General features: G+C 41.1%; 1 protein-coding gene across 1 annotated transcript; it reads right to left on the reverse strand.

Moving 5' to 3' along the window:
• Positions 1-1,838: 1,838 nt before the first annotated feature.
• On the reverse strand, positions 1,839-6,388 carry cyp1a (cytochrome P450, family 1, subfamily A). Its single transcript, XM_086024754.1, has 7 exons — positions 6,288-6,388; positions 5,146-6,032; positions 4,536-4,662; positions 3,741-3,830; positions 3,541-3,664; positions 3,372-3,458; positions 1,839-3,297 (listed from the first exon to the last, which is right to left on the reverse strand). The coding sequence occupies exons 2-7, from the start codon at positions 5,989-5,991 to the stop codon at positions 3,000-3,002; spliced, it is 1,572 nt and encodes a 523-aa protein (XP_085880880.1). The 5' UTR covers positions 5,992-6,032; positions 6,288-6,388; the 3' UTR covers positions 1,839-2,999.
• Between the last annotated feature and the right edge of the window lie 20,577 nt (positions 6,389-26,965).

The raw sequence follows: 26,965 nt of genomic DNA on the forward strand, positions 1-26,965 counted from the left end.
TTCTCCTTCTCCTTCTTCTTCTTCTTCTTCTTCTTCTTCTTCTTCTTCTTCTTCTTCTTCTTCTTCTTCTTCTTCTTCTTCTTCTTCTTCTTCTTCTTCTTCTTCTTCTTCTTCTTCTTCTTCTTCTTCTTCTTCTTCTTCTTTCTTCTTCTTTCTTCTTCTTCTTCTTCTTCTTCTTCTTCTTGAAATATTATATTATTCCTTTAGATTTCTGTGGAAGTTAATGCCCAGAAATGTTTCAAAGTTTGTTTGATATCAGTAGAAATAAAGCAAACCACACATGTCATTTGCTTTTTCTATTAGTGTGGGGGGGAATCTATTAAAGTTGGAAATCAGATTTTTTTGTGAAACAAATCAGGAGATTTTTTTTAAGGCCATATCACTCAGCCCTAACATGATATAAGGGGGTGTGGGTCTTTCTGCATAATTCACACAGTTTAGTCCAGCGACTGTTAGTGCTCACCAACAAACACATTTTCAAAAATAGGCAGATATGTGGTTTGATCATTTCACGTGATGGTTGGTCAGACACTCCCGATACCCAACAATGTGTATACAGCCATTAAAAGTATTTTTGTTCTTAATATATCATCTTTTAAAACAATGTATTGTTTTGATGTATATTAAATGTTAAAATGTTACTTAAAACACATCTGTACAGTTAGTTATTCCCTGTAAAATGGCCGACTTTTTCACCTGAACTCCACATAAGGAACCGGACATCAGCTGAGCCCCATTATTGCACTTTTTGTTGCACGCAGTATTCCCGTTCACGTTCCGGATAACCTCAGCATGCGGTGAATAGACGCAACACCAGTCGGGCGGTCCTCGGCCTCGCTGCCCCCTTGTTCCTATTGCCGCAGCACAAGACACAACATTAATCAACATGTCCACACATTGTTTTTAGAAATGACCTCATTAGCTCACCAGTGAGCTGCTAGTCAATTGAAGGGCACATACAGTATAAAGAAACGACCGTTCACACTCAATTTCACCAATGGACAATTTCGGTTGAATTGACATGAATGTTTTGGGAATGTGGGAAGGAGCTGGAGTGCCCAGAGAAAACTCACAAATACGAGGAGAACATGCAAACGCCTCACAGGATGGCTGGAGCCCGGATACAAACCCATGACCTCTGAATTATGAAACGGATGTTCGAACAAGTCAGCCACCGGGCTGCCGGTTCGCAGAGGTGCTAAAGGAAAATCAATGGCTGTGTGTTTTCTTCCATATGAACTGAACATTTCTTCCATACTTTACAGGCGAATCTTCTTCCATAATGAGTTTTGAGTAAGGGTTTACAATTTGCTCAAATGACATCATCTCAAAACTTACTGTGGTAAAATGGAGGTTTTAGGGCGGGGGGGGGGGGGGGCGTTCCAGTCCTGGATGGGCTAGGGTCACCTTGCTGCAACCCACCTGATGCGAATGATCGTTATCCAGCTTCTGTTGATTATCTGATCATTTGCATCAGGTGTGTTGCAGCAGGGAGACATAGAAAACATGCAGGATACTGGCCCTGGGCGACCCGCCCCTGTTTTAGGATATTGGTTGTCTTATTTATTAGTTAAAAGAAATCTTTACTTAAAGAGGAAGTCAACCCAAACAAGGGCCAATCATGGCTCAGCTTCAGAAAACAGGTGAGCTGTGATTGGTCGTTACTGAGCAACTCTGATGTCATTTTCAGACTGTATGAAATTTCAGGTTTTCTTTTTTAATAAATATGCACACATTTCTACATTTCGGTTCTTTTCTGTCAAGATTGGGTTCTTTGATTTTGGCAAATGGCTGCAATGACACAAAGTGAAAAAATTTCAAGGGGTCTGAATACTTGCTTAGTTTTCATTGAGCATGTTTTTATTGCGACAACCATCACTCGTTCACTTACGCACGCGTAATCATAATAACAATAGAAATGCAAAATTGTCTAGCTTACTGTTGCACTAAAAAAAAAACTTTTTGGCATCAGGGCAAATCAAATACACACACGGGCACACACACCTGCACGCACGCATGTTCGCACACACGCACAGCACAATTATTTTCCCCTCAAATATATACAAATATTAGGCACAAAATATTACTTTACAAAATACTTGATAGCAACACAAAAATCACATTTTAGGATACAAATATAGCTTCAGTGTCCTTGAATCCACATTATATCGCGTTATAAACAGTATAAGCTCGGATGTATTTTCATTCAGAGTCTCAGGAAAGCAGCGGGACTCGAAACCACAACAAGGACATTGGTAAAAAATATAACTTCAACGTCGTTAGCTACTTGACTTCAATTTGACGTCCTGTACATTACATTCTGGCCATTCGGCCCTGTTTGCGAGCCATGCGTCCATAGTGTTACACAAAAATGCCATATACATTACTACATACAGTATCTGTTACTTAAAAGTCATTTGTTATATTACAGTATCACTGTTGCGGAATTATAAAGTGGCATCGTGACCAATCAGTGTTGCTGCTATACTCGTGGATGTCTACTTGGTCCAAGAATCACTGAAAAGCCGGCTAATGGCAGCACAGCTGGACTGGGCGGGGAGGCGGGACTTAAACAGAAGCACAAATCACAGAGAGAGGTGTACGGTATAACCCTGCGCATTTGTGGTTCGCAATCCAGAAATTTACCTGTCTGCGTTTTTTTTTCTGTTCCTTCTGAAAGACCCTAAGATTACACACCATGCTGCCAAACCCCTGCCTAAATATGAAAGTAGTGCACATTTGGTCCCGAGGAAGTAGAGTGTTCCTCCGCTTATTTGCAATTCGATACACCGGGTTCATCTTTTCAATAATTTTTCGAGGGGGAATGTATCCTCCGAAAAAAATCACCGATTCACTGTTTTTTGCTCAGACTAGACGTGAATGATTGAAGTTGGGAAATATGAACTCAGATGCAGTGTAACACTCATTATAGATAGTTATTACGGTTGCTTATTTTCCCAGCTCTGCATATTGTTCACAGACGTTTCTCCGCTCGGTCTTCACTGCGCGTCAAGCGGTCGCATGGTAGCTCTCAGGTGGCAGCGTTTGTGCTTCATGGTGAGCCCGTACTCGGGCGTCATGTCCACAGGCTCGCCGGGCATGGAGTGGAACTGCAGCCTCTGAACAATGATGGCCAGGAAGAGGAAGACCTCATGCCGCGCGATGACCTCGCCGATGCATCGGCGCTTGCCCAGGCTGAAAATCATCACCTTCTCGCCCTCCTGCTTATTGACCTCAGTGCCGTCATCACTCAGGAAGCGCTCCGGGTTGAAAGATGACGGATCCTTCCAGATCTCACTGAAAGACAAAACATTGCGGTCAGTTTCCCTTCACGGCAAGCCGGACGGTCAAAGAGTTAGCGTCCTACTCACGGGTCTTGGTTGATTCCCCACTGATTGATGAAGACACAGGTGTCTTTGGGAATGAAGAAGCCGTTCAGAGATGTGTCCTTTGTGGTGCTGGAAAGACGGCAAGTTCAAGCATCAAATGACACGCTGCCCCTGCGAAAGCATCATACACCTGCGAAGAAACGAACTTTACCAGTGGGGGATGGTGAAGGGCAGGAATGAAGAGTGACGAAAGATTTCCAGGATGAAGGCCTCCAGGAGGGGCAGGTTGGCTTTGTCGGATAAAAGAGGAGCGCGGTGAAGTCCCACTTTGTTCTCTGGAAATGAAAAGGTTTGGTGAATAGTCTGCCAGGATACGGAAGGGGAATTCCACTTTCAGGTACCGGGACTTACTCAGCTCCTGATGAAGCCTCTCCTGAATCTCTGGATAAGCCACCAAGTACATGACTGACCAGGAAAGGGCGGTCGAGATGGTGTCGAAACCTAAACAGGAATCGAATTTCATTTTATTTATTCAGAGGTGACTTTTAATCACAAGGCACCGGTAGTGCAACAGAGCGGCACCGCAACATCTCTGGACCCACCAGAGAACTCCGATAAACTCAAGAGCAAAACCACGGAAGATCTCCTGTACTCTGGTTATCAGAAATCTCCAGTGACTAGACTGTTGAAGTGACTGGAAGGCTCAGGTGGCTAGGGTACTGGAAATCCCCAGTGCCTAGGATGTTACCTTGCCTACCCTTATCCACCTTCAAATCTTCAGTCACTCCAACACACTAGCCTACAAAGATCTCCAATGGCATTAACATCCTAGATCCTAGCCCCCCAAAATCCCCAGTAACATCACCACTCTAGTCACCGGAGACTTCCAATCCCTTAGACACTGGCGATCACCTATAGCTTCAACACATGTCCCCAAAGATCTCCGGTAGCCTCAACACCTAAGCCACCGGAGATCTCCAGCAGAGCTCTTCACAGAATCCCGCGAAGATCTTGAGGTGTCTCAACACCCTCACCACTGGAGATCTCCAGTAATTTCACCACCAGATGTCTTCTCCAATGTCCTAGCCACCGGAGATCTCCTGTAGCTTCACTATAGCCACTGGAGACCGACCCCAAGCAAGCTCAACAAGTGGGATGCCCAACTACTTATGCTTGAGTAGAAAGAAAAGAATAGCGCCAACCAACCTGCGCCAAAGAGGTCGTTGACGATCCCTACGACCTTGCCATCCGACACCTGGACATTGGAGTTCTCGTCAAGCTTCCTGTCTTCGCAGTGGTCGATGAGGGAGTCGGTGATATCCCGAATGTTGTCCTGAAAGTGAATTAATTGGACATCATGGTGAGCCTGCTGGGGATATATTGCAGAATCACCCGCGGTTGGTCAAAATCTCTGCTGTATAGACCATGCAAAAAAATAGTTTTTGTACACAATTTGACCCTACCGCCTATGCTTTGAACACATTTGAACTTATTAAAACACACTTTGGCTGCGTGTGATTGTCTGGGTAAGATGTGACCAACAGCAACTTGTGCGAGCGTATCTATTGCGTGTATCTGTTCTCACAGGATTAGAATATACCGCTGAAAAGTGCACCGACGTCTGTCTCTCTGCTTTTCCACATGCGGGAGCATTACAGGATATATGTACCAATGATGTTTACTGTAAAAACCCATGAAAAAAAAATGATTGCATAATGCGATATAGCAGGGCTCTGAACGATAAACTGTGATCTAGCCGGGGAATACCGTACGGCCAAAATGGAAGCAACGGTGGGTTAAGATAGGTGGACAGTACCTTGTTGAAACTGGCGTAGTGGTCAACCACAATCTTCCTCACAAAGTCGTTGAAGCGGGCGTTGAGTTTCACAAACGCCTTCATGGTGGTGCTCGGCAGGTACTGGAGAGCCGGGATGAAGTCGGCGGGGTTGCCGCTGCCCACCACTTGGCTGAAGGCGTCGCTGAGGTTCACCAGGCCCAGAAGCTCTTGGTCGTCGTGGTCGTAGCGGCGGCCGAAGCACATTCCGCAGATGACGTTGGCCACGGAGACGACGATGTGGCGAAAGGGGTCAAAGCTTCCGTCGGCCTCCATGACTTTATGGAGCTGCGTGACCAGATACTTGCCCTCCTTGCAGATGTGCTCCTCCAGCATGCACGAGTACTGCGGCGAGGTGCCTTCCAGGGTGGCGAAGGAGCGCAGGGCGCTGTAGGCCAGCTTCCGGCGGGCCCGCCACACACCCGCCTGGTCCGTGCTGAAGGCCAGACTCTCGCCGTCGTTGATGAAGCGGAAGGTGTACAGGTCTGGCCTGCCCGAGAAGTCCTCCCCTTGCTTGATGAGCGCCTGTCGCACCGTTTCGCTGCCGCTCAGCACCACGACGGGACGCATACCGATCTGGATCTTAAACACGGGGCCGTAGCGCTTGCTCATGGCGGTAAGGCTCAGGTAAGGCCTGTTGCCCAATTGAAGCACGTTGCCTATGATCGGCAGGGGCTTGGGCCCCGGGAGCCGCCGCAGCCCCTCGGGAATGTCGCCGCGGAAGAACTTGAGCAACAGATAGACCAGACACAGCGTGGTCACGGCCACCAGGCCCTCCGACACGGACACGGACACGGACCCCACCAGGGGCAGTATCATTAGCACCATGGCAACGTCCGTATTATTTTCTGGCCGCAAAATCAAAGCACCTGGAAATGGAAGAGGCAAGGGGAGTGTTAGGGCAGGCAGGTTGTGCAACACGTCGACTACCTGCTGTGGGGAACGAATGAGGACTGCGTGTTATTTTACTCTGCATGTGCAGGATGTATTGCAAAAATGAACACAAATTTAAGAGTGGAGGAACAGCAAAACATCTGCAAATATACATTTGAGGAACCAATCTCTATCTTACTATAGTAGCTGTTAGACACGTATGAAGCCTGTCGTGCAGAAAGTCAGCTTACCTTCAAGCCCACAGATGAGCGATGCAATTCAAGAGGAGTCAAAAGATGTCAAAATACCGCTCAGCCCCCCCCGAGTTTACACTCCTTGTGTCCCCAAAAGAGAGAATGGGCTTGTGCTTTATAGCGTGCTCCTCCACTCCATTGGTTGCAGCCCGTGATGTAATCACCCCTCCTTCTGTTTGTCATGAATGAAATGAAGTCTAGTGCGCTGAAAAAGGAGTGTGTGCGCGTGTGAGTGCGGGCGTGTGTGTGAATGTGTGTGTGTGTGATTGCATGTTTCGAAAGCTCTCTAATGCATGCGCAAAGCGGCGTGCAACAAAGCCACAGACGTTCATTGCTTTATCGTGGTCTTTTCTCATTTTCTTGATGAAGTCATAATGGGGCCGCTATTGGTCTAATTTCCATGAGTATAAGCAGTCCGTGATAACGTCAATGAAAAAAAGGCCTAAAGTTGCAGGAATAAATAGATAGCGTGACTAGAAAATATACAATATAATGTGACAAAAATAAAGTAATGTTATGACAAAAAAAAGTCATTATGTTCAGAAAATAAAGTTGCTATGTCACTGGAATGAAGTCATAATTTCCTTCGGCTGGGTTAGGACTACAATGTTTCGAGATCGAAGTTGCAATATTGTGAGAATAAAATCGAACGCTATGAGCCGAGGGTTGTAATTAGAATGAAATGTGTTGGGAGAATAAAAACATAATTGTAATGTTACCAGAAAAAGTTGCAGCGTTATGAAAATAATGTTGCGAGAATAAAGCCGTAATGTTACCACAAAAGAGTTACGGGGCTCTATTTTCGTGACCAGCTCAAATGTGGCGCGAGGTGCGGCATAAATCTGCGCAGGGGCGGGATAGACTTTGTTTTGGTATTTTAGTTGCCGCAGTTTAAAATGGGCATTTTGTGCGGCGCTGTGGGTGTGAACACAGCCGACTCGATTTGCCGCCTGTAGAATTGGCTCCTGTGATTCCCTTTAAAATTAGCGCGCATGAGGGGCACACTCCTTGACATTGCGGAAGGCGTAACTGATTTGCTGGAGTCCATGCGGGAGATTGAAACGTGCAAAGTGCGTTTTTGAGGAACTGCAAGCAGATCTCCATGGCGGATGATGTAAAGTTGGCTCGGGAGATTCCGTAATGCATTCAATGATTTGATTTCTGTAATGAGTCGGAGGGTTCGATGCACGCTACGTCGTCATATTCACGAATGAATATGCCACGTGACATCCACGACACATCTGCAGAGCTCAGAATCTCTCCTTGCACCTCAATCACTTCCAACCAAATTGTGTTCCACTACCTGCGCCAAAACGTTGGCGTGGTTCCAGCAGGCATAACGTGTCGTATGAATTCAGCCAATCGGCGTACGCCATTTTTTTTTTTTTTTTTTTTTACGCTCGAGCCCACTATAGAGCCCCAAAATCTTATGAGCATGAAATCATACTGCGATAGGGGTAAGACACATTGGTAGATTTCAGACGTCACGTTACAGGATTTAAAGGCGGAGAGAAACCGATCGTGATAAGAACTCGATTGTCCCTGCCGCTAAAGCGACAATGATATCATTTATCATTTATGGCTCATTATGTGATGCCTGTTGTTAAAGTCGTGTTTGATAACGCACTTGCAAATTCAACAAAGGTCACGACTCGGCTGTTTTGGTGCGGGCGTGTTTAAAACGTGAATTTTGCCGAACTCTACTCGGTTTTGACCACCACCTTGGCCTGAGGGAAGAGAGCTGGGACAAGCAAGGCTGGGGGGGTTCAAGATGGCTGAAACCAATCATGCACGTGGCGTCTAATAGTGCGGGGGGAGAGGGGGTGGGGTGGGGTGATCTGGGTGGGAAAGGGCATCAGTGACAACATCTACCACCCAGGCAGCGCTAAGCCCTGATAAAGCACTCAGGTCAAACGCCATTGCGTGCTAGTACCTGTTAGCCGGAGTTAAACATTGACCAGTTGCGTGAGAGCGCAGCGATCAAACCTTCACCTCCCCTTTGTGGTGGCGATACTGGGAGGGGGTGGGTTGGGACGGGCGAGGGGGGTCAAGTTAGGGCTATTCAAGTGCAAGGGGAGACCAATTCCGTATGGTGATTTTTCAAAATGTTTGTTTTCAGCAAGGAAGCAAATACTTGAAGCGAATGCGCTTCACGTGCTCAGAATATCATGATGTCATTAGAAATGCATTGAACAACATGACGCATTTCATGAAACACTGTTTCCTGCAGTTGAGCATTTCTCAGAAAGATTGTCGCTTTGCAAAGTGAAAAAAGGTTTTTATTGCATTAAACATACGAGGACAAAAGTCACAATGTGAATAGAATTAAGTCGTGGATCCCATTGGCATTAATAAAGTTTCTACCTAACCTAGATGTAAATAATTGAGATTAAACTAGTAATGAGAAACCCTATTATGATAATCAAGTTGTAATGTTACAAGAATAAAGTGGTAATGCTACAAGTACGAAGAAAATGAGATAATGTCACAATGTTGCAAGATTAAAATCGTAATGTTATGAGAAAAATACGCAATGTTATGAGAGCATAAGTTTGAGGTCAGAATGTTATGAGAACGAAATTGTAAGGTTCCTTGAGAAAAATGTAATATCATTAGATTTTAGTCGTAATGTTGCACGAATAAAAGTTGTAATATTCCAAGATAAAAAGTTGCAAAACTACAAGATTGTCATCATAATGTTACAAGGTAAAACATAATGTGAGAAAAAAGTTGCAATGGAACAGGAATAAAGTGATAAGTAAAAAATCATAGTAGCTACCAAAAAAGTCGGAATGTTACGTGACAATTGCACGTAACGTTGTAACGTTGCACTGTTACAAGAAAATGGTTGCAATGTTATGACAATAAAGTTACAATGAAGACTGTTGTGATTTCAAAAAATGTTACGAGATCACAAGAAAAATGTAATGCCAAGGGCAAGCAGTTTTAATTGAAAAAAAGTTTTCGTCTTATAAGAAAAAAGCTGTAATACTTGTTTCATTGATGCGTTAGCGACGTCGTATTACCAAAATGAAAACAATTCGGAATGTTACAAGAATAAATTTGCGATGTCATGAGGGATAGACTTATTTTCGAAAAAAATTGCAATGGTACAAGATTAAAGATGTAATGTTTCGACAGTACTTTTAAAAACCAATCTTACGCAAAGTCCTCGTGTCACCACAATAAAGTTGGAATGTTCCGACAGAAAAAGTCGCAATGTCGCGAGACAGCAAGTAGTGTTACCAGCAAAAAATTCGAAATGTAAGTTGTGATGCTAACATTTTGTAACATTGCAACTTTACTCTATTATCCTTCCCTCCATGATATTAGCATTTCACTCTCATAAAATTGTGCCCTCATTCTTGTAGCTTTACGATTTTTTTTCCCCTCCCATCACTCCTTGGTAATTTTAGGTGACACAGCTGAATTGATGGGACTCAATGTAAAAACGTTTGATGAAACAGTTAATGATTAATGCTCATGTTGGAACGGATTAGTTGCACATGTGGCATTTTTGTTCAAAAAACAAGCTCTCCACACAGGATTGTGCAACAGCAAGCATTACGAAACAAACAAATAATACACACACACACACACACAGACACAAAAAAAAAAACGCAACAAAAACTGTGAATTATTATATTGTAATCTGCTTTGTTTGTTTTTCGGGCCATCGTATTAATATTAATAGCTGGATGCATAACTTGTTCTTATTGGCTTATGTGCAAATCCTGCCTTGTCACAGCCAAACAATTTTTTTGATAAAGTTTCAACTTGACCATCCAACAATAAATAAATACTGACATGAATGGATAAATAAATAAATAAATAAATAAATAAATAAATAAATTGACAAATATAAAGAACTAAAACATTGCAAATGAAATGCAAATGTAAAACAAATACTTTAATTCAACAAAATAAATATATTAATTAATAGATAAGTAGACACAAGTAAGATAGTCAGAAAGTAAATTCATACTTACATTTTCTTCATCCCAAGAGGAAATTTGTGTGTGGTGTGAAAAAAGAAATACAAATAATAATAATAAAAAAATGAATTATACAAATTAACGAATGTAAAAAAAAATACATTTTGGATGAAGAAAAGACAAATAAATTGCTCCAATTGGAAATGTATTCGCAACAGTTCCTATTATAAACAATTTATTCTAAATAAAATTACAATTAAAATAAAATCTATTAACTATAGGTTTGAATTAAAATAAAATAAAATAAACACAATTATTTGAAATGGTACTGTAAAGTTAAAAAGTCAAAACTCTCCAAAATTGAAAAAAATAATACACAACAGAATCTAAAAATAGTAACAATTATTGAAACTATATAAATAATGAATTACAATAAAAAGAGTAATATTCAATATATTCAAAATTCAACATAAAATTCATTGTTCAAATTAATAAAATTTTAAAGTTCAAATCAAAATGAAATAAAATGCTGAAATGTATAAAAATGAATGATGTTGTTATTCCAAACAGAAATATTAAGTTAAAAAAAAAAAAAACTCACCAAAGAACAAAAATTGTTAAAACACAATAAAATAACAAATTTGAAAATAAAAATTCATTCTAAAATGTAAAAAGGTCAAACGGATATGAAATAAAATACAAATGATCCTTATTCTTCTAAGTAATGCGCAAATAAATGTAAAAAAATAAAATAAAATAAATCATAATACGTACTAACAAAATGCAAAGTAGCATTTTATACATTGTGTAAGTACTTGCAACATACAGGAAGCATACTCAGACAAAACCGGTGACGTCATGCAGTTATAAATTAAAAAAAAATCAAACAAGTACATTTATTTTTTTATCTTTTTTTGTTATTAAATCATTTTGTAAGTACTTGCAACATACAGGAAGCATAATCAGACAAAACCGGTGACGTCATGCAGTTATAAATGAAAAAAAAAATCAAACAAGAACATTTATGTGAATGTAAATAAATAATTACAATTTGATTCTATGCACCAGCCACGTAGCTGAATTGGATGGCAATGACTAACAATGCTCGTCCACCCAAAATAACAAACATCCAAAACATAACGCGCTAATTATGATTGCGCGGCCAAAGGTAGACAGAGGTGTTACGCTGTTTTATGAGGCCGCCTCGGCCAGTGCGTGCGAGCGTACGCGTGTGGATACGTGTACGTGTGTGTGCGTGCGTGCGTGTGTGCGTGCGGCTGTGCTTGCGTGAGAAGCGGAGGCCTGGTCCAGAGGGAGGGGAGGGTCTCGGACTTGCGGACAATCCTAAATCTGCCGGCTCAAGTCACGCGAAGGCGGCACTCACTGCAAAAGACACACAAGGCTCTTAAACTGGCAGAACAAAGAACAACGCACGACCACCACTCCGATCTGTGCGTGTGTGTGTGCGTGAGCGTGCGTGTGCGTGTGGAGCAGGCGAGGATCTGGCGGCTTTGGAGTCATGCAATGTGCCACTCAGCTCTCACTCATCGTACTCATGCAACACGAGAAGGCAGCGAGGAACAGCAACGGGGCTCTTTAAAAACAAGTCGAACAAATCAGGATTAAGAGGCTGTCACAAGTGTGCAGCTACGCCGGATTCACTTTGGAGCTCGATGTTGCCAAGCAGTGTTAGTGACACGGTCGAAAACAAACACTAGTTTGAGATCGCAGAGGAAAACAGACCTGATTAGCAGAGCTGGGCATTTTACACAAAAAAAAAAAAGTGCGGTTTGCGAAAGTAGGTGATTACATAGACGAAAACAAATGGGCTTCCGACTATGCTTATCAGACTATTTTTTTTTTTTAGTTTCCTGTCTATCATTTATCGCCTACAAAATGGGCGTCCGTCATAGGCGGATAGGCGGACCTGTCTGTCATATAGGTGCTATGCCTAGCTCTGCTGATTGGATAGAAATGTGTTTATCTTATTAATGTTGAGTATTTTCAAGGGGAAAAAAAGTTTTAAATGTCATATTTTCAAGAGGAAAAAGAAAACAGATATTTAATTGTATTATAATTTAGGTATGTTTTTTTTTGAAGGGGGTGGGGAAATCATGTTTGTTTGCATATTTTTGAGAATTTTTTTTGGGGGGGTGAGAAAGATTTGTGTTTTTACAAATATATTTTTCGGTGGAAGGCTTGGATATTTTTAAGAATTAAAAAAACATATTTTCAAGGGTCACAGAAATAGGTCCATATTTTCAAAAGAAAATGTATTTTGGAGAAAAACATGTTTTTGAGAAATTAGTGGTGTGCTATTGAGAATTCTTGAAGATCAAGTCAACCCCGAAATTTTCTTGAGAAGACTATGTTGTATGCAGGCCCAGTAGTCGAAACACGGCATTCTGATTAATATTGTGATTGTGGAATATGACTTAAAGAGGGAAGTCAACGCAAACATTTTTTTTTTTCCAAGAATATGTTCTATGCAAGCCCACTGGTTGAAACAGGGCATTCTGATAAATATTGTGTTTGTGGACTAAGTGTTAATCCACTCGTTTTTAGCCATCTCCGGGGGCGGCCATTTTGTCACTTCTGTTGACTGAAAATGACATCACAACTGCTCACAACGACCAATCACGGCTCAGATTCAGAAAACGGGTCAGGTCGGATTTTACTGCTTAACTCTTATTCCACTAACACAATATTAATCAGAATGCCGTGTTTAAACTAGTGAAGGCGCTTAGAACATATTAATGCAAAGATTTTTGGGGGGTTTGACTTCCTCTAACACTTTTGGTCGAAAGTTGCATATTTTGAGGGGAAAAAAAGCTGCACATCTGCAATAAAGTAAGATTTAAAAAAAAAATTAGGTCATACTTTGAATAATATTTAGTTTTTCTTTTCATACTTTCGGGAGAAAAAGTGTATTTTGAGGGTTGTACATGTTTGAGAATAAAACAAATCAAGATTTCAGTCAGAAAACCAGTCAATGTCCGGTAAATCCACCATTTGCCTGACATAGTGCAATAAATTAATTGCACAAGTGTGCCTTTGGCTGCCCACAATAAAAGGCCACAATTCGGGGGGGGGGGGGTATTTCCCCCTATACTCCCCCCCCAGCGAAACTGCACATTTGAGAATGGCCTTTTATTGTGGGCAGCCTAAGGCACATACGTGCAATAATCATGCTGTCTATGATATGCCACAACTGAGGTGGGTGGATTATTTCGGAAAAGGAGAAATGCTCACCAAACCCAGATTCGAGACAGACTTGTGAACAGTATTTGAGAGTTTTGGTGACACTCAACATTGGCACGCTACTTTGCGCGCGTGTAAGCGTGCGTGCGTGCGTAGGTAGCCGTAAAGGCCACACAGCTGGACAGTAGGTTCACATAGCAGAGGCATGACCGCAGTTGAGGAATGACTGGTAGAAGCTTCTTAAACAGATTAAAATGATCACATGTTCCCTACTGTTAGCAAGCTAGCCAAGTAAGTAAGCAGCGGGACATACAGAACGGAAGATGAGGTGGAATGTGGCCGATTGCTGGAATTCATGGAAGTGAGCTCCCTGCGACTTTTCAGAACTGGCTTCTGGAGACTTTTTTTTTTTTTTTTGTGGGTCTACTCATGATGGAAATGCCACACAAATGTCATGTTGCTGAGTGAAACCAGCTTCAGGGGCTGTAATTTCAAACAATTTTGAGAGGCGCTACTGGGTGAATTTCCCAGGGAATGGAACCAAAAGTGTTGACTCCCTGTATATTTCCAGGCACGGCTTTTTGAGGCTTTTTTGTAGATCTACTCAAAATAGACATGCTTGCCAAATTTCGTATAGCTCAGTGCTATCCGTGGGCGCTGAATTTTGAAAGAATCGCCAGCAGGTATTACATTATAGGGCGCGTGAAAACAAAATTAAGTTTAAAGTTTTTGGTGGGTCTCAAGTTAGACATGCCTGCCAAATTTCATGTTGCTAAGTGAGGCTGGTTTTGGGGGATGACACAAAAACACTCCAATCCAACAATCCAATAATGTACCTGAACAATTTTAAAGGGCTTCGAAACAAAATGGTAGAATCTCTTGCTGAAATGACTACTGAATTCCATGAGTGCTACTAACTGAGAGCATTTTGGGGGGCTTGAAACCAAAATGGCATACTTAATAAAGTTTATAATAATATAATAATTTTATCATTTCTTTCTTTCTTTTTTTTTTTTTTTTTTTTTAAAGGGAAGTCAACGCAAACTTTTTTTTTCATGTTCTATGCAAGCCCACTAGTTGAAACAGGGCCTTCTTTTAAATCAGATTATTACGCTTCATTTTTTTGGGGTATATTTTCCAATTTGCTAAAAAATGTTGAGGGCTCTGGGGAGCTCATTTTAGTTCAGGGGCCACAGTGTGAACTCAAGAGGTCTAGACCAGTATTTTCATAGCCTATAAATAACATTTCTTTTTTCCCCCTCATTTTTGGGTGCAAATAATTACATTTGCAAAACATTAGTAAGTGACTTTGCCTTTTGCAAATCTGATTTGAAATCATATGAGGAATCTGAACAAAAATAAAAATAGTGCAATTTTTAACAATATTATCAATCAGTCACACATTCACAACTTTGCAGGTCACAGTGGACCTATATAAATTTTATAAACAGCTTGTTATGATGTTGAATTCATTTTAAATTGATGTAAATTCCCACATCCATCTGGAAATCTTGACAACTTCAAGTGACTGATCACATCATACAAACTAAAGGGGTAACTTTTCAGAATAAGGATGCAGTTGTTTTTCAAAATACATACAATGCAAGTTGTGGCAGTGCATGGGAAAAAAAACATACAAGGGTCGGAACCTCTTTTGAACTGAGGTTTTTGACTGGTATTCGCAATAGTCAGCCCTCAAATATTTCTACAGGAAGTCCACGTTGTCACGGAACTGTCGTCTTCAGAGTGCAAAGGTGTCAGCATTTCATGTGAAGTCGGCTTACTTTGCTCCTGAATCTTGGCAGCTTTTAGCCTTCAGCTGTCAAATCCTGAGTAAGAGCCAATTTCAGACTGTCACTCAAGTGTGGTCATTTAGGTGGTCGTCAGTGCGCCCTCCAGTGGACAAATTTAGCAGCCAAAGTTATTTTTATTGGAAAAGTTGGAAAAGTGTCGTGTGCTCTTATCCCTGTACTGTCTTCGCTTGGTCTGAACTAGGCAGCGAGCTAAACAAGACTGAAAGTAAGAAATGAAGACAAAATAAATCAATTAGTTATGTCCACTCATGACATATACATATTAACAGTCAGTGCAGAATAAAACCGTAAATTAGCAGCTAATGGTCAACCCATAGCTTGCTATAAAAAGCGATCATATTTTAGCTAATGTAATTTGCTGATTCGTTTTTTAGGTCCGATTTTTGAATAACTTTTTTTGAAAGTAATTTTGCCTGTGCTGTAACAGCTAGAGTTTCCCCCACATAGTTTCAACTCTCTTTTCCATTCCAGTTCGTGTTAGCGGCGCAAAATGTTCTACTCTTGATTGACGTGCCTTTTTTTTTCTCCCTTCTTCCACGGGGTCGGGTCGCGACAGGAGCTGCCACCGGGGTCAGCGGGGGTCACATGCAAGCAGCACGCTTCACACGCAACCCTGAACGCAACACAAACACCACAGGGACATACTTCTCCCATGTTGCGAATGTGTGTGTGTGGTAGCGGATCACCTTCCCTTCCTGACCAGGCACAAATAGCAGATTAGTAACTGAGCTAATGGTCCCCCCCTGAGCCACCTCGCCTCCTCCCTCATTTACAGCCCTCATACAAGCTGGCGTGTAACAATAGTTGCGTGCGGAAGTATCTCGGTCATCCATCTTTCTGTCACCTCTGACTCTGTGCTACTAAGGTGTCATAAGTGAGTGCAAATAGGCGAGGAAGAGGATGAGGAGCGCAGGGAGGTGGGGGTTGGGTGGCGGGTGCAACTGTCGTGAGAGCAAAACGTTTTAGTTGCATGTTTGAGGAGTTATTACCCTCCACAGGGGAATAATTGGCATGCTGTTGGCTCTGAGATGTTAAAAATGTGCTTTTTGCTCATTTTGGAGCCCGACAATACAAACACTTGAAAAATGGAGGACTTCAAAGTTGACAGTTTTGCAAACAACGTGCCTCTAGAACTGCAACTCATGCTCATTTTAATAATGGATTCATCTGTTGATTATTTTGTTGATTAATCAATGAATCGGATTTAGACCAAGACGTTTTGATTTCCACCCGTTATTCAAAAACAGGATACTATTTCAAATTTGGCAGTGGAGAAAATGTAAATTAATTATGAATCACTTTTGGGTTTGGGCCTTAGCATCTATCGGAAAATGTAGTTTCAGTTAGTTTTTTTTTTTTTTTTTTTTAAAGCACTCTCATTTTTTAATTTTAGTTCAGTCAAGAAATTTCAATTTTACTTTTAGGCGTTAGTTTTCATTAACTATAATAACCTTGGTCTTTGATTGTTGGAATCTCTGTAGTAATAGAACAACAACAAAAAAAACAGCAGTGGTGGTTTTTAGCTAGCTAGTACAGGTAGCTAGCTAGCTAGTACAGATAGCTAGCTAGCTAGTGCAGGTAGCTAGCTAGTACAGGCGCCCTGTACAAGATTCGTCTCTGGCACCCCCAGCTGTTTCAATGAATGCTGTTGTGAAACGACTATGAAGTGATTCTACCGGAATGATCTTCCAGGGGCTAATTTCGCTTTTGTAGTCAGCTGTGAGAAAAACTGTTGGTGTCCGAGCAACTGGTATTTTAGTTCCTTCACCTTTTCTCAGCTGGCTTTTCAAAGGGAAGTCAATGTTGTAGTTTTTACGGACAGTCCGAAAATGCCTCTCTACATTTCCCTTCTTGGTGACGGCAATAGTAGACTAGCATGTGAGAAAAACACACTATGACCCACTTGTCTGACGCCGCGCCCTGCTAAGTGCAGTGTGAAAAGGGCTTTAGAATGCTGGTTTTAGTGTACATTGTTCAATAACACCTAGCAGAGAGAAGGACCTAAAAACAATGGTGTCCCAGTTTTTTTTTCCTGCTCTTGTCTTTGGCCTAAAAGGGGAAATCAAAAATGTCCTTTACGATAATATCTTCTATGCGCCCCCCGAGAGTCGAAACACATAATTCTGATTAATATTGTTTGTGGAATATGAATTAAGCAGAAAAATCCACCTGATTTTATCCATCTCAGTGACTGGCGACCGGTTCAGCGTGCACCCTGCTCCTCACGGCCAAAGTCGACTGGGATAGACTCCAGCTCACCTGCTGGTGGGATCATTTATCTAAAATAAATATGAAAAAAACATAATGAAATACGTATGACATGAAAATAAGAATCCCGTGTGTACTGAAAGACTCAACGGGATGGCATGAGTGTGTTGTATTGAGTAGTATAGTAGCGTATTGATTGAGGCCTCTTTAATGTCCCATTCACTGCCTTGTGGGCTGTGTTTATTTATAACACTGTCCCCCGCATGCACTCCACTATTTCTATTCTATTCTATAGGGGGAATCATATGGAGGAGAGCAGCACGCAAATCAAGTCATGCGTGCCTCACATTAACCTCTTCTGCCCCCCGTTGCACGCACACATGCGCACACATGTACGCACGCAAACACGCACGCACGCACACGCACGCACACACATTCTATGAATTTACCCCCTGAATGACCCGGCAAGAGGTCTCACTCTGTTATAGGAACTCCAGTCATATTTTTTTTTTTCAATTTGAGCAACGTGAAATGAATAAAATGAGTTGAAATAAGTATATACATATATATGTGTATACACACATATATTTATATATATATTTCATTAAAAAAAAAAAAAACTTTTATTTACTTTTATTTACTTGTCTTATTTTTTGAGTAGTTAATAGTTTTTGTGAATTATTATATTTATATTTTATATTATTTTATATTTTCATTTTAATTTTTGAAAATGATTTCATGACCTATTTTCATTTATTTTCTAATGAGAAAAGTATATGATTTTTAGGTGGGGGTTCATTTTCTAAATCTAAATCTTTTTCAACATTTTTCAAAAGTACTTTTATATTTATATAAAATGTATATTTACTTTTATATTATACTTTCAAAACAATTTTCAGGAATATATATCCTTTTAATGTTGTAATTTGCCCTTTTTTTATTTAGGCAAGGTAGTTGCTGCCCGGTCCCTGATCTTTGCGAGTCACCAAGTACAGTACTAAATTTCAACTGTAAAAAGTATAACTTAATAAATTCTTTGAAATAGACTGATCCACACAAATATGCCAAATTTAGAGGGAAAAAAAAATCTTTAAAAAAAAGAATAAATAAAAACTCATAAAACACTTTATATGGTCTCCAACACAGAACATAAGCTTACTTGTACTCTGGTGTAGGCTATACGTTTTGTATTGAACTCTACATGAAAATTTGCTTTAACAAACAAACAAAAGAGAATCAAATCTCAAATACAGTATTCCCCCCATATTTTTAAGTCCTATGAGCAGCATGTTGGTACAACAGCAGTGAGGAGGAGCCTGTGTTTTTTCCAAGTCATAGAAGTCCATCCTTTTGTGTTTGCCAGTGATCCCTCACTTGAATAGAGGATCTCGGGGGTTAATCATTGTGCATTGCGTGCAGACTGTGTTTGCTCTGACAGAGCCAAGGGTCACCGGGCCTGTGTACAGAAAGAGCAAAGGGACGTATCGCTCGCCGTTTTTTCCCCCTAACACAACAATCGGGCGGCCGCTGTTTTAGACGGCACGCCAAGTTCAGCACCCCAAAAAAAAAAAAGTCATACAGGCTTTGAACTTTCAACAGTTTGACCTTGCTGGTCGATTTTCCAATTCTATCTGCTTAATTACACATTGCTTATCATTTTTTATTCAAATTTGCGCTGTGCAACAGCTTGATTGCGTGGGTATGACGGATAGGGCCTCTCGGGCTTTGAATTTGGGGGTTCCACTGTAATTTGGCGTCCATGTTTTTTTTTTTTTTTTCTTTCCATGTATTCAAAAAAAAGAAAAAAAAAAAGATCCTTAAACCAGTTCCATAGTGCAAAAAGAAGTGTGAGTGTATAACATTTTGGTCACTTTCCAATTTCTAAGACTTGTAGCGTTGCTAACGTTTTGAACCGGATTGTAGCTGCTCATACAGATGTAAAAAGGAAGTCAACCCATTTTGAGGGTCCACAGCTCAAAGTCAAAAGTGAATCCATTTGGACGTTCCACTGTAATTTTGTGTCCATGAACTGTTTCCCCATCTTAACACGACCGCAGCTGTTTTAAAAATGCAATTCAAAGTAAACTGAAATGACAACAGATGCTCAAGTCCCATTTGCGTCACAAACTGGGGCATTTTCGTGGTGTCGGAGCAAGCAAGACAGCGCTGTAGGACTAATCTCAAAAAAGGTTCCATAGAACAAAAAAAATGGCAAATAAGGTACTGCATTAACATCCAAAAACAAGGTTCAAAGTAAGAGGGAATAAACTCAAGACAAAAGGAAACGGGAATACAAAGACTCAGGACAGCAATGGCACAAACAGAAGCAATGAACCGACAAGGAGAGAGAGCAAACAGACGAAACAATGAGGAACACCTGGACAAGACACAGGTGGCTGAGTGAGCTTATTGGTTGGCAAAAGGAGCATCGCTGACGAGAACAGGTGGAAAGAAAAACCCAACAGAAATCATTTTTTATCAAAAAGAAAAAGACAGATCACGACAATTTGACTCAAGGCAAAATTCAAGACGTCAGACATCACAAAATCTACGAAGGAATTTGTTGAACCAATACGCGGGGCTGTAAGAGGTGAGTGTGATGAGGAGGCGCATGCATGGATGATAGCGTGTGCAGCGCTTTATCTTCCTAATCGCGCTTCTTTGCCACCACTTCGTCACGTTATGTGCATTCCTCAAACGCCAGCAGAATGACGCCATATTAACGCCCTGTGACCAGGTGTCCTCTTTTCCTCAAGTTTGTCCTCTTTGAGCACTAATAAGAAGTGTCCGCCCTGTGTGGACTTCATTAACTCAGCTGGCATGTCGTCTTTAATTGGACCAAGACTTTTTTTTTGTTGCCGGGCCACCTTTTTAGGCCCTTGAGTACTGTATAGGTATATTAAAGATATCGGGTACTCGTAAAGTCTGCCGATACCAGTGACCGATACGTAAAGCGGAAGTCAACCCAAACATATTTTTTTCAAGAATATGTTCCCAGTAGGCCCACTAGTTGAAACACGTCATTCTGATTAATTTTGCGTTTTTGTGGAAAATAAATTAAGCAGCAAAATGCACTCATTTTTAGCCATCTCTGTTGGCGGCCATTTTGTATTCTGTCGATTGAAAATGACATCGCAACTGCTCACAACGACCAATCACGGCTGAGCTGTTTTCTGAATCTGAGCCGGGATTGGTCCTTGTGAGCAGTTGTGATGTCATTTTCAGTCGACAGAAGACAAAATGGCTGCCCCCGGGGATGGCTAAAAACGAGCGGATTAACACTTATTCTACAAACGCAATATTAAATCAGAATGCTGTGTTTCAACTAGTGGGCTTGCATAGAACATATTCTTGAAAAAAAAATGTTTGCTTTGACTTGCCCTTTAAGGCAGAAAAAAAAAAAAACCCTGGCTATAAACTCATACTGGTATCAGTCTGAAAAAAAGTGGTAATGAACATCCGTAATGCCAATAAGAGGGACTACTATTTGGTACCACAGTCGAACACGAAAAAGTGAGCAAAGCATCATGGGAGAATGTGTGAATGTTTGCTTTTGTGATCAGCAGCGCGTTATCTTGCAGGGGATTCAAGGCAGCGGCCGTCGTTGGTGAAGGCGGCCTGCAGACGAAGACGACACTTGGCACATGCACTGCGTGTCGCAATACTTACTTGCCGTGTGCGTTTTTGTGTGTGTGTGTGTGTGTGCGATCTACTGCAGGTGTAAACAAGCATGTGTGTGCTGGATGCCAATGGGCGTAACCAGCCTTAAATAAACTCTGATCCCTGCAGGGTATTATTATACTCTGCCTGCTTTTAGGCGGGTGGGCCTACCTTTGATCCAAACTTGCCTTCCATCCCACTTATGAGCAAAGTATGGCTATTTAATACATCCCACCAAACATGTCAAAATAAAGCGGGTCCTGTAATAGTTGGTTAAATATCATTTATTAGTAAAATCAGCAATTGTATTCATACTTTTAATCGAACCCCAATTTAATCATTCATGTATTGTAAATACCATAAAAAGCCAAATAAGTTTCTATATGCATTCAAATTGCGTATGCATGTTTTTAAAAAGCGGGTTGGTTAATTTATTGCAGCATTCCTGTGCTTACTCACCAATAGCTCACCGTGTGACCGCCACTGTTGATTTGGGATTTGATCCGAAGCCATCTGAGCATTCCAGGTATAATTGGAGAGCAATCAGCAATGCACAGAGCCCGCGCCAAAATATTACTTGGCCCCGGGAAACGCGGTGGGAATGAAACCGTTTTGATTGACGTAAGATTGGATACTGACTCTTCCCACCAGCAGCACACTACTGTAAACTCATTAGTGCTGCACAATGAGCCAATCCAACGCAGAATCTTGTTTTTCTAATATTTCAGTGAGCTGGTTAGTTAGCAAGTCAGACGCTTATTTAGTCCCAAAATGTACTTTTGTCGAACATTTCAAGTTAGTTAGTTAGTTTAATTGTTGCCTAGTCCAAAACAAAATGGCACTAATGAATGAAAAATAGCTGGTTTGTTGATTCGTCATGTGACTCATTCCGCATGAATAATTGGTTGGTCACGACAAAGTGACTAATTACTTAGTTAAGTAACTAAATTTGCCAGACTGACCAATATTAGCAAGAAAGATGAATCTTATGACCAACCAATCACTGGTGTTAGTAAGCTAGCTAACTAGCTAACTAACATGAAAACCATTTGCTAATTACATTAACTAAGTAGGTAAGTGAAAGTGAAACATTTTTTTCGCTAGTTGAAACAAGGCATTCTGATAAATATTGCGTTTGTGGAATAAGTGTTAATCCACTCGTTTTTAGCCATCTCTGCGGGCGGCCATTTTGTCTTCTGTCAACTGAAAATGACATCACAACTGCTCACAGGGACCAGTCACGGCTCGGATTCAGAAAACAGGTTAATTGTGATGTCATTTTCAGTCGACAGAAGCGACAAAATGGCCGCCCCCAGAGATGGTTGAAAACGAGTGGATTCACACTTATTCCACAAACGCAAAATTAATCAGAATGCCAAGTTTCAACAAGTGGGCCTGCTGGGAACATATTCTTGAAAAAAACACGTTTGGGTTGACTTCACTTTAACAAAGTAACACATCACTTAGTTAACAAATTAATTTGGTAGACTGATGTTTGCAAGAAAGATGAGTATTATGACCAACCTATCAGCCGTTAGTTAGCTAACTAAGTGACTATCAAAATTGTTACCTTAATAGCTAACTAAGTAAGTCACAATGTAGCAAATGAGCTAACTAATCAACTAACAAACAAACTATCTACCTAAATGTAGATTTGTCTACATATCACAGCATCGACAGGCCAATCATGACACACACTCACAGATCACCTAATAAAATCAACATTGAGCACTATTATCCATGTAAGGGTGTACCTAACATTTTGGCAAGCGTGTGTGTGTACATAACGTTCCTAGTTTGCTTTTATAACCCTGAAAGACAACATTAAGATTTAAGAACATGGCGTCTTCTTTTACAAATAACCATTACGACTTCCCAGGTGTGTTAACGTCCGTTTAACAAGTTGCGTGTCCCTTTACGTCGGGATGAAAGTGATGAGATAAAATGACTGAGTGGATTCCCAACCCCCTCAAAAATCCTTTCAAGTGTCCGTCAAAGACTTTTCTATGGGCGGAAAAGTTTCCTGCCGACTTCCCCGCCCTACACGAAAGGCGCTGCACGCACCTGGTGGAAGGCTCGCACGCACACATACCAGCACTTAAAAGACGGCACGCTCACGGCATGAAAGTTACGACCTGTTCACTTTTTTTCACATGGGCAAACAGACTCACGCGACAGCGCCACAGCTCAACAGACAGAGCTGGGAACCAACTCATACATAAGTAGCAATAATAATCGGGACATTTAAGGGGTCCATTCCTGGAGTTTGCGTGGTCACCTGTTGCTAGGCAGAGTTGATAGGACTCCAGCGAAAATGGCCCCAAAGTCAAACGATGGTGGTGGTTGGGGGGGAGAAGGGGTGTTTTTACCTTGCCGTCTTCATAACAGTTGAGACGTTTCTTTTCAAAACAGAACTCATCGAAGAGGGAAATTGTGCGAGCACAACTGCTGCGACTTCCTCAATTCAGATAATTAGATGCACTCCTCCGACCTCTTTTGACACAAAGGGGGAGGGGCAGTGAGTAAACCTGCCGTCTTACTTAATGTATACAAAAAGGCCAAGAAAAAGCAACGCAACATGCTTGGGTTAACAATGTCACACAATTATAAAAAATAAGTTAAATGTAAACAAATATCGACTCTTAAATCGCAGCATTGCAATGTACTTTGCATTCTTTTGAGGTTATTATCTTTGACGGCCTCACATTGTGTGACTATTAGGGCGTATTCCCTTGGACACACTTTGTGCCGGGATTAATCTGGAACAAATTCACCACAACACATCCATTTGAGTGTCTGATTACACAGGCAAGTCGGTGCAAGATGTTGTTTTTTTTTTTTTTTTAACATGAAAAACTAACGTGTGCCTGGAAGGTGATATTAAATATTCACAGCACTAATGAGACAAAGGCGCAACACAAACGCTATAAAAACGAATCCAAACACCTGTGCAATACACTGGAACAGAATGTAGTTATGATTGCTTACATAAGCGCTACTAACAAGCACGCCTTTACCAACGAGATTGACACGAGTCAAGGGGGGCCAACTTTATGCCAAAGGGCCTATCGGAAAGCCTTAAATTCCACATTATCCTGCCATTCATCAGTCAATCGTTAGAGTTGCGGCATCCGCGGACCCTGAACTGAGGTCTACTTTTACAGTATATGATTTCAAAGATGTATTTTTTTTTATTTTTTATAATATGTCAATTTTTGGGGTGTGACGAAAAAAAAAAATTGAAATTGGAAAATCGTTTGTGCTTTGACGAACCAAACTGAATCGATACGTTTTTAAACTGTTGCATCTTTGAATCGTACCGAGATACGTATTGAATCGTCTTTTATGAGAGATGTGCGCCAGATATGAATCTGTTTGATGTCGCTGATAATTTGCTGTTTCTTTGAATTGAATTCACTTTGATAATTTGGGATTTGGTGTGCTTTTACACCTTGTTGCATATTGCTAAACATGACAACAGCTACAGCCATATCATACCATATCAAATCGAATCGTAACTCCACCGAATCGAATCATTTCATTCTAACATAGTTACATCCTTGGATCATATCGTACCCCATGCATGCAGAATGGTAATGAGTCGTCTTTAGTGAAGAGACGCACCCATTCCGCATTAGTTTGTATTTTTTCATGTATTAAAAATATGAATAAAATGATGTCATAAAATATTAGTTTAACCAATTATTTGAACAGAGGTTTAGTAAATAACAACAATAATAATGATAATAATAATAATAATAATAATAATAATAATAATAATAATAATAAATAACTTTTCACAATTTTGGTTAAAATTGGACTTTTTTTACAATGGTTATCATAAAATCCCTTCCCTTCTATGGAGAGAATATATAAAAAAAATAAATAAATAAATAACTTGTGTGATTCAGTGGTTGAGTGGTTGAGCTGCTGCTTTGCGTGCCATGGCCGCTGTGGTTTGGCTCCCGGACGTCAACATGAAGTGCTCTGTGGCTTTTCATCGGAATTGTTACAACTTGTATTTGTTTTGCAGGGGAATGTTATAACGCGCATCATCATCTTCATCGATAGCACATTCCTTTTATTATGGACTGACACGACAAGATGATGTCTGCACTCACGCAGGCAGCGATACGATATCGCTAGCTATGTAGCTTCAACTCTGAATTCTGTTACTTCCTCACTTCTATTGAATATTCCAAACGGAAAGAATACTGTATGTATGTATATAAGCACAATATGTATGTATGCAAATACTCTGTATGTGTATATACTGTATGTGCGTGTGCATGTATCTATATATGTATATACTGTATGTATAATGTACTATTGTATGTATGTATGCATGTATCAATACGCAGCTAAGACAAAGCTAACAAAATCGCTTGGACAAACATCGCCTGGCTAATTCATTAGCAAACAGCGAACAGCGCTGGTAACGCATTCTGATATGCACTTCAAGTACTCTACTACAGTCTGAAATATATTCGGAAACTCAAGAGCGTTGTTTGCATGCGCTGTTCGGTTATTTAGAGCCCCACAATCAAATATAAATACATTTAATACCAAAACTTGGGCTAGCTTGCCTCTGTGGGTATTTTACTAAAGTTTGCCAGTCCGCCATTTGTCATCTTTCAGTAGCCTGGATACCCATCCGACCTCAGTCAATCCGTCTATTTTTCGAGCCGGACCAATCTGTAATCGTCTGTTGGTCGGTCCATCATGTTATTTTAACCGCGCTTCCGTCAAGTAAACATCAAAGGTTCGCCAGTCCGTCTATCGCCAGTCCGGAGAAGAAAGGCCCAACAGATGAAAAGTCCATCCATCCATTCATTATCTGAACCGATTTGAATAAAATGGTAAAATTTGGTTTACCTTAACCAGGATCCCGTATCACAATGTTGCCAAATGTAAAATCCTGCTGGATTAAAATGTTTCCTAGTCCTTGCAAACTGAAATAAAGTAGACATTTCAATAAATGCATGTTTTTTTCTTCTTCTCCTTCTTCTTCTTCTTCTTCTTCTTCTTCTTCTTCTAGCAGTTGGCCAACAACCTTTGGTGCATGACTGCCACTTTGTGAAATAGAGTGTGGGCCTGCAAAATACCATTTCACAACCTCCTCACCCCACTCTTTTTCCAAGAAAAAAAAAAATAGAAATGTAAAACTTAACTCACAAAGAACTTCTCTGTAAAACTGTCTCTGTATTCAAAGCTACTGGTACTTTGTTACTTCTTAGATAAGCGGTTTGGCTAATGGATGGTCAGCCTGACCAACACGTGATTCTCTCTTTGGTGCATACGGCCACCTGCTGGACATATACAGTCAATGCAGTCTGGTTCGCGTTTCCGTCTCTCTTCAGCAAAACGGGCGACGGAAATCCACTTCCGTCTCTGCTTATCCTGTTTTTTTTTTTTTTAAATTTCCCGTCTATCGGCTAACATCAGCGAAACGGGCGTCCTTCACTGACGGATCGATCGGTCGGTCAGACGGAATGCCCTACTTCTGTGCAGAGCTACATCAAGCCTCTTGCCACACTAGCACTGGTCACGGAAATACAGCCCTTTATGTGGACGTGCGCGCCTCCGAGCATGTACGACTCTTAAAAGCGGCATCAAACGCACCACCACGGGCCGGGTCAAAAGGTTGGCGGGGTTGGAGACGAAACAGTCCCGCAGACTTAACCGTCCGGTTTTCCCCGAGCCCGGTCCGCGTCAGCGTGCATGCGAAGCGCTCGTAAATGGCGCAGGAAGCCGAGGTGTTTGCAGCCCAAGCGCCTCGGGCCAGGGGAGTTTACACAGAGTGTTGCAATTAATCCGCCCTCTCTGCAATTGTGCTCTTCAAATCTTCCGTAACAAT

Source organism: Filicampus tigris, chromosome 3 (assembly GCF_054856515.1).
Source record: "Filicampus tigris isolate MCC_2025a chromosome 3, RoL_Ftig_1.0, whole genome shotgun sequence".
In the NCBI taxonomy this organism is placed as follows: domain Eukaryota; kingdom Metazoa; phylum Chordata; class Actinopteri; order Syngnathiformes; family Syngnathidae; genus Filicampus; species Filicampus tigris.

Coding starts and splice junctions, on each gene's coding strand:
- cyp1a (XM_086024754.1), bottom strand. CDS start 5,991: ATGGTGCTAATGATACTGCCCCTGGTGGGGTCCGTGTCCGTGTCCGTG. Junction 3,665..3,740: donor GAGGCTTCATCAGGAGCTGA/GTAAGTCCCGGT, acceptor TTTCATTTCCAG/AGAACAAAGTGGGACTTCAC. Junction 3,459..3,540: donor CCCTTCACCATCCCCCACTG/GTAAAGTTCGTT, acceptor CCGTCTTTCCAG/CACCACAAAGGACACATCTC.